The sequence below is a fragment of the Salvelinus fontinalis genome, unplaced genomic scaffold (assembly GCF_029448725.1).
Source record: "Salvelinus fontinalis isolate EN_2023a unplaced genomic scaffold, ASM2944872v1 scaffold_0903, whole genome shotgun sequence".
Classification (NCBI taxonomy): domain Eukaryota; kingdom Metazoa; phylum Chordata; class Actinopteri; order Salmoniformes; family Salmonidae; genus Salvelinus; species Salvelinus fontinalis.
The window spans coordinates 20,516-38,466 of NW_026601112.1; the positions used below are offsets into that span (position 1 = coordinate 20,516).

General features: G+C 42.3%; 1 protein-coding gene across 1 annotated transcript; it reads left to right on the forward strand.

Moving 5' to 3' along the window:
• Positions 1-13,262: 13,262 nt before the first annotated feature.
• Positions 13,263-14,586, forward strand: LOC129847633 (beta-1,3-galactosyltransferase 1-like). Its single transcript, XM_055915388.1, has one exon. The coding sequence runs from the start codon at positions 13,263-13,265 to the stop codon at positions 14,472-14,474; it is 1,212 nt and encodes a 403-aa protein (XP_055771363.1). The 3' UTR covers positions 14,475-14,586.
• The last annotated feature ends 3,365 nt before the right edge of the window (positions 14,587-17,951 follow it).

A 17,951-nucleotide genomic window follows, 5' to 3' on the forward strand; every position in this document is an offset into this window, starting at 1 on the left:
ATGGGTAAAAAAAAAAAACATACATTGAATATCCATTTTGAGCGTGGTGAAGTTGTTAATTACACTGTGGATGACATATAAAAACACAAAGTCACAACAAAAGATACAGGTGTCCTTCCTAAACCATTGGCCTCATTGCAAATGAGGTCTTTGAAACAGTTACAGAGTTGAATGGCAGTGATAGGAGAAAAATGAGGATGGGTGAACAACATTGTAGCTACTCCACAATACTAACCTAAATGACAGAGTGAAAAGAAGGAAGACTTGTACAAAACAAAATATTCCGAAACATGCATCCTGTTTGTAACAAGGTAACAAAGTAAACCTGCAAAAAATGTGACAAAGAAATGAATTATGTCCTGAATACAAAAGTGTTATGTTTGGGGCAAATCCAACACAACACAACACTCTTCATAGTTTCCAGCACTTTGGTGGCTGCATCACGTTATGGGTTTGCTTGTCATCGGCAAGGACTTGAGAGTTTTTTTTAGGATAAAAAATAAATGGAATAGAGCTAAGCACAGGCACAATCCTAGAGGAAAACCTGGTTCAGTCTGCTTTCCACCAGACACTGGGAGAAAAATTTACCTTTCAGCATAACAATAATTTAAAACACAAGGCCAAATATACACTGGAGTTGCTTACCAAGACGACATTGAATGTTTCTGACTGGCCGAGTTACAATTTTTACTTAAATCGTTATTAAAATATATGGCAAGACTTGAAAATTGCTGTATATCGATAATCAATAACCAACTTGACAAAGCTTTAAGAATTTAAAAAAGAATAATGTGCAAATATTGTACCAAATCTAGGTGTGCAAAAATACTCACAGCTGTAATCGCTGCCAACGGTGATTTGAACATGAGTTGATAGAGTGATGTGAATATACACCACCGTTCAAATGTTTGGGGTCACTTAGAAATGTTCTTGTTTTTGAAAGAAAAAATAAATAATTGTCCATTAAAATAACATCAAATTGATCAGAAATACAGTGTAGACATTGCTAATGTTGTAAATTACTATTGTAGCTGAAAATGGCAGATTTTTAATGGAATATCTACATAGGCGTACAGAAGCCCATTATCAGCAACCATCACTCCTGTGTTCCAATGGCACGTTGTGTTAGCTAATCCAAGTTTATCATTTTAAAAGTCTAGTTGATCATTAGAAAACCCTTTTGCAATTATGTTAGCACAGCTGAAAACTGTCGTGCTGATTAAAGAAGCAATAAAACTGTCCTTCTTTAGACTCGTTGAGTATCTGGAGCGTCAGCATTTGTGGGTTCGATTACAGGCTCAAAATAGCCAGAAACAAAACGTTCTTCTGAAACGCGTCAGTCTATTCTTGTTCTGAGAAATGAAGGCTATTCCATGTGAGAAATTGCCAAGAAACGGAAGATTTGGTACAACACTGTGTACTACTCCCTTCACAGAACAGCGCAAACTGCCTCTAGCCAGAATAGAAAGAGGAGTGGGAGTCCCCAGTGCACAACTGAGCAAGAGGACAAGTACATTAGAGTGTCTAGTTTGAGAAACAGATGCCTCACAAGTCCTCAACTGGCAGCTTCATTAAATAGTACCCGCAAAACACCAGTTTCAACGTCAACAGTGAAGAGGCGACTCCGGGATGCTGGCCTTCTATAGAGAGAGAGAGAGAGAGAGAGCGAGAGAGAGAGAGAGAGAGAGAGAGAGAGAGAGAGAGAGAGAGGAGAGAGAGAGAGAGAGAGAGAGAGAGAGAGAGAGAGAGAGAGAGGAGAGAGAGAGAGAGAGAGAGAGAGAGAGAGAGAGAGAGAGAGAGAGAGAGAGAGAGAGAGAGAGAGAGAGAGAGAGAGAGAGAGAGAGAGAGAGAGAGAGAGAGTGAGAGAGAGAAGAGAGAGAGAGAGAGAGAGAGAGAGAGAGAGAGAGAGAGAGAGAGAGAGAGAGAGAGAGAGAGAGAGAGAGAGAGAGGAGAGAGAGAGAGAGAGAGAGAGAGAGAGAGAGAGAGAGAGAGAGAGAGAGAGAGAGAGAGAGAAATAGTTTTTTCCCACATAACCACAATCTTTCAGAACGGAGACAAGTTTGATCCTAACAATTACAGAGGCATTTGTGTGAACATTAACCTGGGGAAGGTTTTCTGTAGTATTATACATGTAAAATGTAAGTTCTAAACTTCCTTGATAAGCACAATGTCTTGCGTAAAAGCCTAATTGGATTTATACCAAACATCGCACGACTGATCATATATACACCCTACACACCCTGATAGATAAACATACTAAAATATACGCTTGCTTTATCAACTTCCAAAAAGCATTTGATTCTATTTGGCATAAAGGACTGTTCTACAAAGTTATTGAAAGTGGTGTAGGGGGTAAAACATATTACATAATTAAATCAATGTATACTGGCAATACGTGCAGCATTAAAATTGGAAAGAATAGAACATAATTCTTTAACCATGGGTAGGGCCTTCGTCAGGGTTGCAATCTGAGCCCTGCACTCTTCAATATTTACATCAACGAATTGGCCACTATTCTAGAAAAATCCTCAGCCCCTGGTGTTAGTCTCCACAATTCAGAGGTTAAATGCCTACTCTTCGTAGATGACCTATGCCTGCTCTCACCCACAGCCCATGGCCTACAGCAGAGCCTGGACCTGCTAGAGCAGTACTGCCAGACCTGGGCCCTGGCAGTAAACCTCAAAATTACTAAAATAATGCTTTTCCAGAGAAGATCCAGATCCCAGGGAATTAGACCAAAGTTCTCAATTGATACAAAATATATAGAGTACTGCACACACTACAATTACTGAGGTTTAAAAATAAGCTCAACTGGACACCTTAATGAGGCAGTAAATTAACTGAGAGAGAAAGCACGCAGGGCATTCTACGCCATTAAAAAACAAATTCAAATTGAAATACCTATTAAAATTTGGCTAAAACTAATTGAATGTGTCATTGAACCAATTGCAATTTATGGCAGCGAGGTGTGGGGTCCACTTGCAAAACAAGATTTCCCCAAATGGGACAAACACCCCATTGAAACCCTACATGCAGAGTTCTGTAAGATTCTCCTACGTGTCCAGAGGAAAACTACAAACAATGCATGCAGGGCAGAATTAGGCCAATATCCACTAATAATAAAAACTCATAAAAGAGCAATTAAGTGTTGGAAACATCTAAAATACAGTGGCCCCCTCTCATATCACCACCAAGCCCTGCAATGCCAAGAGCTGAGCAAAGAAAAGAGTCCCCTCATCCAGCTGGTCCTGGGGCTGAGTTCACAAACCTGTTCTACTAACACACTGAAGCCTCAGGACCAGAACATCCAATCAATCAAAATAAAACAAATTACAACACAGTCAAAACAAAACTACATTGCTTATTGGGAAACACAAGCACAAACACAGAGCAAAATGCAGTGCTATCTGGCCCTAAATCGACAGTACACCGTGGCTAACTATTTGATCATGGTTACTGATCAAAACCTTAGAAAAACCTTGACAAAGTACAGGCTCAGTGAGCACAGCCTTGCCATGGAGTAGGGTAGACACAGGAAAACCTGGCTCCCTGTAGAAGAAAGGCTGTGCAACCACTGCACAACAGCAGAACCTGAGACGCAGCTGCATTTCCTGACAAAATGTAAAAAATATAAAACAATTAGAGAGAAACCCTTATTCAAGGTTTCAAAAACCTCTCTGATGAGGATAGGCTACCAGTCCTGTTGGGGGAGGACGCAGACAGCTGTGGGTTGGCAGCGCACTACATTGCTGCCTGCCATAAGATGAGGGACAGTGGCCTCTACTGTTTGCTTATTATTATTGTTGAATGTATGGTTATTTTGACTCTTGGTTATTGTTGTTACTGTTGTCCCGTTCTTATTATTTTCAAATTGTAAATATCAAAAATAAGCTTTGGCAATATGTACATTGTTACGTCATGCCAATAAAGCAAATTGAACTGAATTGAATTGAAAGAGAGCGAGAGAGAAATAGAGAGAAAGAGAGATATAGAGAGAGAGAGAGACAGAGAGATAGATAGAGAGAAAGAGAGATAGAAAGGGAGAAAGAGAGAGAGAGAGAGACAGAGAGAGAGAGAAAGAAAGAAAGAGAGCAAGAAAGAGAGAGAGAGAGAGAGATAGAAAGGGAGAAAGAGAGAGAGAGAGAGACAGAAAGAGAGAGAATGAAAGATAAAGAGAGAGAGAGAGAGAAAGAAAAAGAGAGAGCAAGAGAGAGAGAGAAGGAGAGAAAGAGAGAAATATGTGCTTTATACATATACATTATTATTTGACAGATAGAATTTCATGGCAAAGCTATGTAGTGTGTGTGTGTGTGTGTGTGTGTGTGTGTGTGTGTGTGTGTGTGTGTGTGTGTGTGTGTGTGTGTGTGTGTGTGTGTGTGTGTGTGTGTGTGTGTGTGTGTGTGTGTGTGTGTGTGTGTGTGTGTGTGTGTGTCAGGTTTGAAATCAGTGTCAGAGACATACAACAGTTCTTCACCAGAGTAAATAATTCATTACAATGCCCAACGAATCATTACAACTCTCTTGTGCTAACGTGTGTTAGCTCTTGTGCTAACGTGTGTTAGCTCTTGTGCTAACGTGTGTTAGCTCTTGTGCTAACGTGTGTTAGCTAAGCGTCTATTTTAGCCTCATATCAAATGTTAATAGGTCAAATGTAATACAGAGATCTGAAAGACATGAAGACAGCAGTCTATACTAGATATGGATGTGAAACTGCAGTTGTTACCACCTTAAGGTATCAGATCCTCAACATTGTAATCGTCTGTGTTCATTACAGAGATAAGAGACACATGAGGAGAGATGATATTGATCCCTAAAGAAAACTGCTTCCCAAACAGCCAATAGTTCTACAATAGAATGATATTGATCCCCAAAGAAAACTGCTTTCCAAACAGCCAATAATTCTACAATAGAATGATATTGATCCCCAAAGAAAACTGCTTTCCAAACAGCCAATAATTCTACAATAGAATAATATTGATCCCGAAAGAAAACTGCTTCCCAAACAGTCAATAGTTCTACAATAGAATGATATTGATCCCCAAAGAAAACTGCTTTCCAAACAGCCAATAATTCTACAATAGAATGATATTGATCCCCAAAGAAAACTGCTTTCCAAACAGCCAATAATTCTACAATAGAATGATATTGATCCCCAAAGAAAACTGCTTCCCAAACAGTCAATATTTCTACAATAGAATGATATTCATCCCCAAAGAAAACTTCTTCCCAAACAGCCAATATTTCTACAATAGAATGATATCGGTGTTGCATCAGACAAATGCTACAGATGTTATCGTGATACAATATTTCCTGCAGTCGACACTGTCACCACCGATAAATCTGCGATAATTGAGAATTTCAATAAGCATTTTTCTACGGCTGGCCATGCCTTCCACCTGGCTACCCCGACCCCGGCCAACAGCCCTGCACCCCTCACAGCAACTTGCCCAAACCTCCCCCATTTCTTCTTCACCCAAATCCAGATAGCTGACGTTCTGAAAGAGCTGCAAAATCTGGACCCCTACAAATCAGCAGGGCTTGACAATCTGGACCCTCTCTTCCTAAAATGATCTGCCGAAATTGTTGCAACCCCTATTACTAGCTTGTTCAACCTCTCTTTCGTATCATCTGAAATCCCCAAAGATTGGAAAGCTACCGCAGTCATCCCCTCTTCAAACGGGGAGACACTCTAGACCCAAATTGTTATAGACCTATATCCATCCTGCCCTGCCTTTCTAAAGTCTTCGAAAGCCAAGTTAACAAACAGATTACCGACCACATCGAATCTCACCGTACCTTCTCCGCTATGCAATCTGGTTTCCGAGCTGGTCATGGGTGCACCTCAGCCACGCTCAAGGTCCTAAACGATATCATAACTGCCATCGATAAGAGACAAAACTGTGCAGCTTTATTCATTGACCTGGCCAAGGCTTTACGACTCTGTCAATCACCTTATTCTCATCAGCAGACTCAACAGCCTTGGTTTCTCAAATGACTGCCTAGCCTGGTTCACCAACTACTTCTCTGACAGAGTTCAGTGTGTCAAATCGGAGGGCCTGTTGTCCGGACCTCTGGCAGTCTCTATGGGGGTGCCACAGGGTTCAATCCTCGGGCCGACTCTTTTCTCTGTATACATAAATAATGTCGCTCTTGCTGCTGGGGATTCTCTGATCCACCTCTATGCCGACGACACCATTCTGTATACTTCTGGCCCTTCTCTGGACACTGTGTTAACTAACCTCCAGACGAGCTTCAATGCCATACAACTCTCCTTCCGTGGCCTCCAACTGCTCTTAAATGCAAGCAAAACTAAATGCATGCTCTTCAACCGATCGCTGCCCACACCTGCCCGCCGGTCCAGTATCACTACTCTGGACGGTTCTGACTTAGAATATGTGGACAACTATAAATACCTAGGTGTCTGGTTAGACTGTAAACTCTCCTTCCAGACTCACATTAAGCATCTCCAATCCAAAATGAAATCTAGAATTGGCTTCCTATTTCACAACAAAGCATCCTTCACTCATGCTGCCAAACATACCCTCGTAAAACTGACTATCCTACCAATCCTTGACTTCGGCGATGTCATTTACTCTGCTGCCAATGACTGGAACGAACTGCAAAAATCACTGAAACTGGAGACCACTATCTCCCTCACTTTAAGCACCAGCTGTCAGAGCAGCTCACAGATCACTGCACATGTACACAGCCAATCTGTAAATAGCCCATCCAACTACCTCATCACCATATTGTTATTTATTTTATTTACTTTGCTCCTTTGCACCCCAGTACCTTTACTTGCACACTCATCTTCTGCACATCACCCCAGTGTTTTATTTGCCATACTGTGATATTTTGCCACTATGACTAATTTATTGCCTCACCCCCCTTATCTTACCTCATGTACACACACTGTATATCGACTTTTTTATTTACTGTATATTTGTTTACTCCATGTGTAACTGTGTTGTTGTTTGTGTCGCACTGCTTTGCTTTATCTTGGCCACGTCGCAGTTGTAAATGAGAACTTGTTCTCAACTAGCCTACCTGGTTAAATAAAGGTGATCTGGTCTACCTGGTTAAATAAAGGTGATCTGGTCTACCTGGTTAAATAAAGGTGATCTGGCCTACCTTGTTAAATAAAGGTGATCTGGTCTACCTGGTTAAATAAAGGTGATCTGGTCTACCTGGTTAAATAAAGGTGATCTGGTCTACCTGGTTAAATAAAGGTGATCTGGTCTACCTGGTTAAATAAAGGTGATCTGGTCTACCTGGTTAAATAAAGGTGATCTGGTTAAATAAAGGTGATCTGGCCTACCTGGTTAAATAAAGGTGATCTGGTCTACCTGGTTAAATAAAGGTGATCTGGTTAAATAAAGGTGATCTGGTTAAATAAAGGTGATCTGGTTAAATAAAGGTGATCTGGCCTACCTGGTTAAATAAAGGTGATCTGGTCTACCTGGTTAAATAAAGGCCATCTGGCCTACCTGGTTAAATAAAGGTGATCTGGCCTACCTGGTTAAATAAAGGTGATCTGGCCTACCTGGTTAAATAAAGGTGATCTGGTCTACCTGGTTAAATAAAGGTGATCTGGCCTACCTGGTTAAATAAAGGTGATCTGGTCTACCTGGTTAAATAAAGGTGATCTGGTCTACCTGGTTAAATAAAGGTGATCTGGTTTACCTGGTTAAATAAAGGTGATCTGGTCTACCTGGTTAAATAAAGGTGATCTGGCCTACCTGGTTAAATAAAGGTGATCTGGTCTACCTGGTTAAATAAAGGTGATCTGACCTACCTGGTTAAATAAAGGTGATCTGGTCTACCTGGTTAAATAAAGGTGATCTGGTCTACCTGGTTAAATAAAGGTGATCTGGCCTACCTGGTTAAATAAAGGTGATCTGGCCTACCTGGTTAAATAAAGGTGATCTGGTCTACCTGGTTAAATAAAGGTGGTCTGGTCTACCTGGTTAAATAAAGGTGATCTGGTCTACCTGGTTAAATAAAGGTGATCTGGTCTACCTGGTTAAATAAAGGTGATCTGGTCTACCTGGTTAAATAAAGGTGATCTGGTCTACCTGGTCAAATAAAGGTGATCTGGTCTACCTGGTTAAATAAAGGTGATCTGGTCTACCTGGTTAAATAAAGGTGATCTGGTCTACCTGGTTAAATAAAGGTGATCTGCCCTACCTGGTTAAATAAAGGTGATCTGGTCTACCTGGTTAAATAAAGGCGATCTGACCTACCTGGTTAAATAAAGGTGAACTGGCCTACCTGGTTAAATAAAGGTGATCTGGCCTACCTGGTTAAATAAAGGTGATCTGGTCTACCTGGTTAAATAAAGGTGATCTGGTCTACCTGGTTAAATAAAGGTGATCTGGCCTACCTGGTTAAATAAAGGTGATCTGGTCTACCTGGTTAAATAAAGGTGATCTGATCTACCTGGTTAAATAAAGGTGATTTGGCCGACCTGGTTAAATAAAGGTGAAATAAAATAAATAAATACATGTGAACAGGAACTGTACTGTACGCAGTCAGGCAAGATAAAAACACTGCAAAACATGTGAGACACTTCCTACAGTAACCGTAAGCCGTGGTCTTCATAAACACATACACTTGCGCTGTATAATTCTCAGAGCTATTTCTGAACTTTGTAACTGTGTAACATCACTATCTTGATGTGCACTTGTTTTAAACTAATAAGAAAATGTAAAGATATTTGCAAAGGAACATGACTGAAACTAGATGGTGTGTGAAAGCGAACACATTTGGAAACCTTCCTGACACGACATGGCCTACAGTTGCTAAGCAACAGTGACTAGCCACAAACCACTGCCTGTATCTCAGTATGAAACATTTGATCATTTCACAAGGCATCACTTGAGTCATACACTACCGTTCATAAGTTTGAGGTCACTTAGAAATCTACTTGTTTTTAAAATACTTTTTTTAATCCATTAAAATAACATAAAATTAATCAGAAATACAGTGTAGACATTGTTAATGTTGTAAATGACTATTGTAGCTGAAAACGGCAGATTTCTTTTGGAATATCTACTTGTTGTCACGTTCCTGACCTGTTTTCTGGTTGGTATGTGTTTAATTGGTCAGGGCGTGAGTTTTGGGTGGGTAGTCCATGTTATGTGTTTTCTATGTTGGGTTAATGGGTTGCCTGGTATGGCTCTCAATTAGAGGCAGGTGTTTGGCGTTTCCTCTGATTGAGAGTCATATTAAGGTAGGTTGTTTCACATTGTTTGTTGTGGGTGGTTGTCTTCCGTGTCAGTACATGTTACCACACGGGGCTGTTTTCGGTTTGTCTGTTCCTGTTCGTGTGTTCTTCGTTTCATGTAATTTTAGGTCTGTTTAGTTCGTTTTGTAATTTTGTTTTCTAAAGTGTTATTTTGTGTTTCGTCGTTTTGTCTAATAAATCATTATGTCCACATACCTCGCTGCGTGTTGGTCTGATCCATGCTCCTCCTCATCCGAGGAGGAGGAATATGACGACGATCGTTACCCTTGTAGGCATACAGAGGCCCATTATCAGCAACCATCACTCCTGTGTTCCAATGGCACATTGTGTTAGCTAATCAAAGTATATCATTTTAAAAGGCTAATTGATCATTAGAAAACCCTTTTGCAATTATGTTAGCACAGCTGAAAACTGTTGTTCTGATTAAAGAAGCAATAAAACTGGCCTTCTTTAGACTAGTTGAGTATCTGGAGCATCAGCATTGGTGGGTTCGATTACAGGCTCTAAATTGGCCAGAAACAAAGAACTTTCTTCTGTAATTCGTCAGTCTATTCTTGGTCTGAGAAATGAAGGCTATTCCATGCGAGAAATTGCCAAGAAACTGAAGATCTCGCACAACACTGTGTACTACTCCCTTCACAGAACAGCGCAAACTGTCTCTAGCCAGAATAGAAAGAGGAGTGGGAGGCCCCGGTGCACAACTGAGCAAGAGGACAAGTACATTAGAGTGTCTAGTTTGAGAAACAGACGCATCACAAGTCCTCAACTGGCAGCTTCATTAAATAGTACCCGCAAAACACCAGTCAGATTTCTCAACGTCTCAACGTCAACAGTGAAGAGGCAACTCCGGGATGCTGGCCTTCTAGGCAGAGTTCCTCTGTCCAGTGTCTGTGTTCTTTTGCCCATCTTAATCTTTTATTTTTATTGGCCAGTCTAAGATAACGCTTTTCTTTGCAACTCTGCCGAGAAGGCCAGCATCCCAGAGTCGCCTCTTCGCTGTTGATGTTGAGATTGGTGTTTTGCGGGGACTATTTAATGAAGCTGCCAGTTGAGGACTTGGTGTCTGTTTCTCAAACTAGACACTTTAATGTACTTGTCCTCTTGCTCAGTTGTGCACCGGAGCCTCCCACTCCTCTTTCTTTTCTGGTTAGAGACAGTTTGCTCTGTTCTGTGAAGGGTAAGGGTTAGGGTTAGTAGTACACAGCATTGTACGAGGTCTTCAGCTTGGTTAACACAACGTGCCATTGGAAAACAGGAGTGATGGTTGCTGATAATGGGCTTCTGTACACCTATGTAGATATTCCATTAACAATCTGCCGTTTCCAGCTACAATATTAACACAACATTAACAATGTCTACACTGTATTTCTGATTAATTTGATGTTATTTTAATGGATTAAAAAAAGTATTTCAAAAACAAGGACATTTCTAAGTGACCCCAAACTTTTGAACGGTAGTGTACCTTTTTTCCACCTTTAGAGAATCACCACCGTTCATCTCAATGTAAAGATATCTGAGAACACGGCTTCATCTCAATGTAAAGATATCTGAGAACACGGCTTCATCTCAATGTAAAGATCTCTGAGAACACGGCTTCATCTCGATGTAAAGATCTCTGAGAACACGGCTTCATCTCGATGTAAAGATATCTGAGAACACGGCTTCATCTCGATGTAAAGATATCTGAGAACACGGCTTCATCTCAATGTAAAGATATCTGAGAACACGGCTTCATCTCGATGTAAAGATCTCTGAGAACACGGCTTCATCTCGATGTAAAGATCTCTGAGAACACGGCTTCATCTCGATGTAAAGATCTCTGAGAACACGGCTTCATCTCGATGTAAAGATCTCTGAGAACACGGCTTCATCTCGATGTAAAGATCTCTGAGAACACGGCTTCATCTCGATGTAAAGATCTCTGAGAACACGGCTTCATCTCAATGTAAAGATATCTGAGAACACGGCTTCATCTCGATGTAAAGATCTCTGAGAACACGGCTTCATCTCGATGTAAAGATCTCTGAGAACACGGCTTCATCTCGATGTAAAGATCTCTGAGAACACGGCTTCATCTCGATGTAAAGATCTCTGAGAACACGGCTTCATCTCGATGTAAAGATCTCTGAGAACACGGCTTCATCTCGATGTAAAGATCTCTGAGAACACGGCTTCATCTCGATGTAAAGATCTCTGAGAACACGGCTTCATCTCGATGTAAAGATCTCTGAGAACACGGCTTCATCTCGATGTAAAGATCTCTGAGAACACGGCTTCATCTCGATGTAAAGATCTCTGAGAACACGGCTTCATCTAAGTGGAGAGCTCGACACAGTGGAATAATTGATGTAGGAGTCATTAAAGTCATATTCAAATGCTTACGGCACAAATATACAATACCCAACTTTGCTGTTGTCAAGAATATCAAAATATATTGCTGTTGAATACGTCATATTTACATAAACTAACAGGTTTTGGCATTTCAAAATAGATTGGAAACATGTCTGATCTATCAGTCTACAATTTGAATACTGTGATCTTTCTGACTGTAGCATTGTAGAACCACTTCTAATCATCAGCACTCACTCTACAGTAGACAGACTGTTTAATCAACTTAGAGGACTGACTCCACTGTGAACAGACTAGTTAATCTCCTTAGAGGACTGACTCCACTGTGAACATACTATTTAATCTCCTTAGAGGACTGACTCCACTGTGAACAGACTAGTTAATCAATTTAGAGGACTGACTCCACTGTGAACAGACTAGTTAATCTCCTTAGAGGACTGACTCTACTGTGAACAGACTAGTTAATCTCCTTAGAGGACTGACTCTACTGTGAACAGACTAGTTAATCTCTTTAGAGGACTGACTCTACTGTGAACAGACTAGTTAATCAATTTAGAGGACTGACTCCACTGTGAACAGACTAGTTTATCAATTTAGAGGACTGACTCCACTGTGAACAGACTAGTTAATCAATTTAGAGGACTGACTCCACTGTTAACAGACTAGTTAATCTCCTTAGAGGACTGACTCCACTGTGAACAGACTAGTTAATCAATTTAGAGGACTGACTCCACTGTGAACAGACTAGTTAATCAACTTAGAGGACTGACTCCACTGTGAACAGACTAGTTAATCTCCTTAGAGGACTGACTCCACTGTGAACAGACTATTTAATCTCCTTAGAGGACTGACTCTACTGTGAACAGACTAGTTTATCAATTTAGAGGACTGACTCCACTGTGAACAGACTAGTTAATCTCCTTAGAGGACTGACTCTACTGTTAACAGACTAGTTAATCTCCTTAGAGGACTGACTCCACTGTGAACAGACTAGTTAATCTCCTTAAGGACTGACTCTACTGTGAACAGACTAGTTAATCAATTTAGAGGACTGACTCCACTGTGAACAGACTAGTTTATCAATTTAGAGGACTGACTCCACTGTGAACAGACTAGTTAATCTCCTTAGAGGACTGACTCTACTGTGAACAGACTAGTTTATCAATTTAGAGGACTGACTCCACTGTGAACAGACTAGTTTATCAATTTAGAGGACTGACTCCACTGTGAACAGACTAGTTAATCTCCTTAGAGGACTGACTCTACTGTTAACAGACTATTTAATATCTTTAAAGGACTGACTCCACTGTGAACAGACTAGTTAATCAATTTAGAGGACTGACTCCACTGTGAACAGACTAGTTAATCAATTTAGAGGACTGACTCCACTGTGAACAGACTAGTTAATCAATTTAGAGGACTGACTCCACTGTGAACATACTATTTAATATCTTTAGAGGACTGACTCCACTGTGAACAGACTAGTTAATCTCCTTAGAGGACTGACTCCACTGTGAACATACTATTTAATATCTCTAGAGGACTGACTAACATAGCCGTACTATGAGTCCAAAGTAACTTGCTGTTAAAGACCTCTGAGCTTGTTTTTGGTATGTTACGATTGACCTCCATTTTGTTTTTTTCTAGTGACAAAGATCCCGATGTAATGATCAGTCACTGGCGGACGTGCACCAAGATCTTCCTGGTACTGGTGTCTCTGAGGGTCATATACTATACCGTTCTGGAATATCCCAACAACCCAAACCACCGCTACCGGCGTCCCCCTTCCAGGAGGACTCCAGACCCTTCGAGAGGAGAGGACTTGTCCTCCGAGAGCATCAGTCCAACTACTAATGATGCATCAACATATTATATGGAAGCTGAAACACCAGACAACAAGGACACACCTACAATGTATGTTGACGTTCAACCACAAGCTGAATCAGAAGTTTACCTGGACACAATATCCATTCAGGACTGGCCATCAATAACACTGACCACTGTACTGGCCACTCCTCCTCCTCCGTATGTGTCCCCAGGACCGTACCATGTAGAATACCCATCAGAGTACATCTTCATCCTGGATGAGCCAGAGAAATGCCGGGAGCAGAACCCCTTCCTGGTTCTGATGGTGCCAGTGGCGCCCAATAACAGGGACGCTCGTGAGGCCGTCCGCAGTACTTGGGGCAGTGAGAGGCAGGTACTGGGCAAAGAGGTCCGTCTGTTCTTCCTGCTGGGACTGCCCAGTGGAGAGGAGACAGCGCAGCTCCAGGAGAAGGTGCTGCAGGAGAGCAAAGAGCACCAGGATCTGCTGCAGAGCGACTTCATAGACAGCTACAAAAACCTGACCATCAAGACCATGGTGATGATGGAGTGGCTGAGCTCTCGCTGCCCCAACGCCTCCTACGCCATGAAGATCGACTCAGACATGTTCCTCAACGTGCACAACCTGGTTTACATGCTGATTCTACATTCTCCAAAGGAGAACTACATGTCTGGACAAGTGGCAATTGGTGCCGCAGTCCTTCATGACCCAAGCTCCAAATGGTATCTTCCAAAGGAGGTGTTTCCTGAACTGGTATATCCACCTTACGCTCTGGGCCTGGGCTATGTCTTCACCTTAGACCTCCCCAGGAAGCTGGTGGAGGCGTCCAGGCATGTTAAAGCCGTCTACATAGAGGATGTGTATCTGGGACTGTGTATGAGACACCTGGGCATCCGGCCTACTGACCCCCCGAGTGACAACGTCTTCCAAGGGTATGCAGGAGCCCAGGACCGCTGTCACTACATGGCTGTTATCACGACCATTCTCGACACCCCTCAAGAGCTTCTGGACGTATGGAGAAACTTACACCAACCTGGGCCTGTCTGTCATTGAAAACAACACTCTGGGAAAGACAAATAGCCTTGAGGTTAGAGCGTTGGGCCAATAACCCAAAAAGGTTGATGGTTCCAATGCCGGAGCTGACAAAATGGCAAATCTGTCACTGTGCCCTTGAGCAAGCACTTAACCCCAGTGCTCCATGGGTGCTGGACATTGGTGTCCCTGACCGTGAACTCCCTGTGGGTGTCTTGTTTGTTTCTGTGGATGTGGTAGAGAAGGATCACCTTATCTCTGTGTTTCTGTGGATGTGGTAAAGGATCACCTTATCTCTATGTTTCTGTGGATGTGGTAGAGAAGGATCACCTTATCTCTGTGTTTCTGTGGATGTGGTAGAGAAGGATCACCTTACCTCTGTGTTTCTGTGGATGTGGTAGAGAAGGATCACCTATCTCTGTGTTTCTGTGGATGTGGTCGAGAAGGATCACCTTATCTCTGTGTTTCTGTGGATGTGGTAGAGAAGGATCACCTTACCTCTGTGTTTCTGTGGATGTGGTAGAGAAGGATCACCTATCTCTGTGTTTCTGTGGATGTGGTAGAGAAGGATCACCTTACCTCTGGGTTTCTGTCAATGTGGTAGAGAAGGATCACCTTACCTCTGTGTTTCTGTGGATGTGGTAGAGAAGGATCACCTTATCTCTGTGTTTCTGTGGATGTGGTAGAGAAGGATCAGCTTACCTCTGTGTTTCTGTGGATGTGGTAGAGAAGGATCACCTTACCTCTGTGTTTCTGTGGATGTGGTAGAGAAGGATCACCTTACCTCTGTGTTTCTGTGGATGTGGTAGAGAAGGATCACCTTATCTCTGTGTTTCTGTGGATGTGGTAGAGAAGGATCACCTTACCTCTGGGTTTCTGTCAATGTGGTAGAGAAGGATCACCTTACCTCTGTGTTTCTGTGGATGTGGTAGAGAAGGATCACCTTACCTCTGTGTATCTGTGGATGTGGTAGAGAAGGATCAACTTATCTCTGTGTTTCTGTGGATGTGGTAGAGAAGGATCACCTTATCTCTGTGTTTCTGTGGATGTGGTAGAGAAGGATCACCTTATCTCTGTGTTTCTGTGGGTGTGGTCGAGAAGGATCACCTTATCTCTGTGTTTCTGTGGATGTGGTAGAGAAGGATCACCTTATCTCTGTGTTTCTGTGGATGTGATAGAGAAGGATCACCTTACCTCTGTGTTTCTGTGGATGTGGTAGAGAAGGATCACCTTACCTCTGTGTTTCTGTGGATGTGGTAGAGAAGGATCACCTTACCTCTGTGTTTCTGTGGATGTGGTAGAGAAGGATCACCTTAACTCTGTGTTTCTGTGGATGTGGTAGAGAAGGATCACCTTACCTCTGGGTTTCTGTCAATGTGGTAGAGAAGGATCACCTTACCTCTGTGTTTCTGTGGATGTGGTAGAGAAGGATCACCTTACCTCTGTGTTTCTGTGGATGTGGTAGAGAAGGATCAACTTATCTCTGTGTTTCTGTGGATGTGGTAGAGAAGGATCACCTTATCTCTGTGTTTCTGTGGATGTGGTAGAGAAGGATCACCTTATCTCTGTGTTTCTGTGGGTGTGGTCGAGAAGGATCACCTTATCTCTGTGTTTCTGTGGATGTGGTAGAGAAGGATCACCTTATCTCTGTGTTTCTGTGGATGTGATAGAGAAGGATCACCTTACCTCTGTGTTTCTGTGGATGTGGTAGAGAAGGATCACCTTACCTCTGTGTTTCTGTGGATGTGGTAGAGAAGCATCACCTTACCTCTGTGTTTCTGTGGATGTGGTAGAGAATGATCACCTTATCTCTGTGTTTCTGTGGATGTGGTAGAGAAGGATCACCTTACCTCTGTGTTTCTGTGGATGTGGTAGAGAAGGATCACCTTACCTCTGTGTTTCTAACAGTGGTGGAAAAAGTACCCAAAACTCATACTTGAGTAAAAGTAAAAATACCTTAATGGAAAATGACTCAAGTAAAAGTGAAAGTCCCCCAGTAAAATATTACTTGAGTAAAAGTCTAAAAGTATTTGGATATAAATATGCTTAACTATCAAAAGTAAAAAGTACAGGTATAAATCAATTCAAATTCCTTATATTAAGCAAACCAGATGGCACTATTTTCTAGTTTTTTAAAAACATTTTCAGATAGCCAGGGGCCACACTCCAACGCTGAGACACTCCAACACTGAGACACTCCAACACTGAGACACTCCAACACCGAGACACTCCAACACCGAGACACTCCAACACTGAGACACTCCAACACTGAGACACTCCAACACTGAGACACTCCACACTGAGACACTCCAACACTGAGACACTCCAACACCGAGACACTCCAACACCGAGGCACTCCAACACTGAGGCACTCCAACACTGAGACACTCCAAACTCAGACACTCCAACACTGAGACACTCCAACACTGAGACACTCCAACACCGAGACACTCCAACACCGAGACACTCCAACACTGAGACACTCCAACACTCAGACACTCCAACACTCAGACACTCCAACACTGAGACACTCCAAACTCAGACACTCCAACACTGAGACACTCCAACACTCAGACACTCCAACACTGAGACACTCCAAACTCAGACACTCCAACATTGAGACACTCCAACACTGAGACACTCCAACACTGACACTCCAACACTGGTGGTAGAGAAGGATCAACTTATCTCTGTGTTTCTGTGGATGTGGTAGAGAAGGATCACCTTATCTCTGTGTTTCTGTGGATGTGGTAGAGAAGGATCACCTTATCTCTGTGTTTCTGTGGGTGTGGTCGAGAAGGATCACCTTATCTCTGTGTTTCTGTGGATGTGATAGAGAAGGATCACCTTACCTCTGTGTTTCTGTGGATGTGGTAGAGAAGGATCACCTTACCTCTGTGTTTCTGTGGATGTGGTAAAGGATCACCTTACCTCTGTGTTTCTGTGGATGTGGTAGAGAAGGATCACCTTATCTCTGTGTTTATGTGGATGTGATAGAGAAGGATCACCTTACCTCTGTGTTTCTGTGGATGTGGTAGAGAAGGATCACCTTACCTCTGTGTTTCTGTGGATGTGGTAGAGAAGGATCACCTTAGCTCTGTGTTTCTGTGGATGTGGTAGAGAAGGATCACCTATCTCTGTGTTTCTGTGGATGTGGTAGAGAAGGATCACCTTAACTCTGTGTTTCTGTGGATGTGGTAGAGAAGGATCACCTTACCTCTGTGTTTCTGTGGATGTGGTAGAGAAGGATCACCTTACCTCTGTGTTTCTGTGGGTGTGGTCGAGAAGGATCACCTTATCTCTGTGTTTCTGTGGATGTGGTAGAGAAGGATCACCTTATCTCTGTGTTTCTGTGGATGTGATAGAGAAGGATCACCTTACCTCTGTGTTTCTGTGGATGTGGTAGAGAAGGATCACCTTACCTCTGTGTTTCTGTGGATGTGGTAGAGAAGGATCACCTTACCTCTGTGTTTCTGTGGATGTGGTAGAGAAGGATCA

Coding starts and splice junctions, on each gene's coding strand:
- LOC129847633 (XM_055915388.1), top strand. CDS start 13,263: ATGATCAGTCACTGGCGGACGTGCACCAAGATCTTCCTGGTACTGGTG.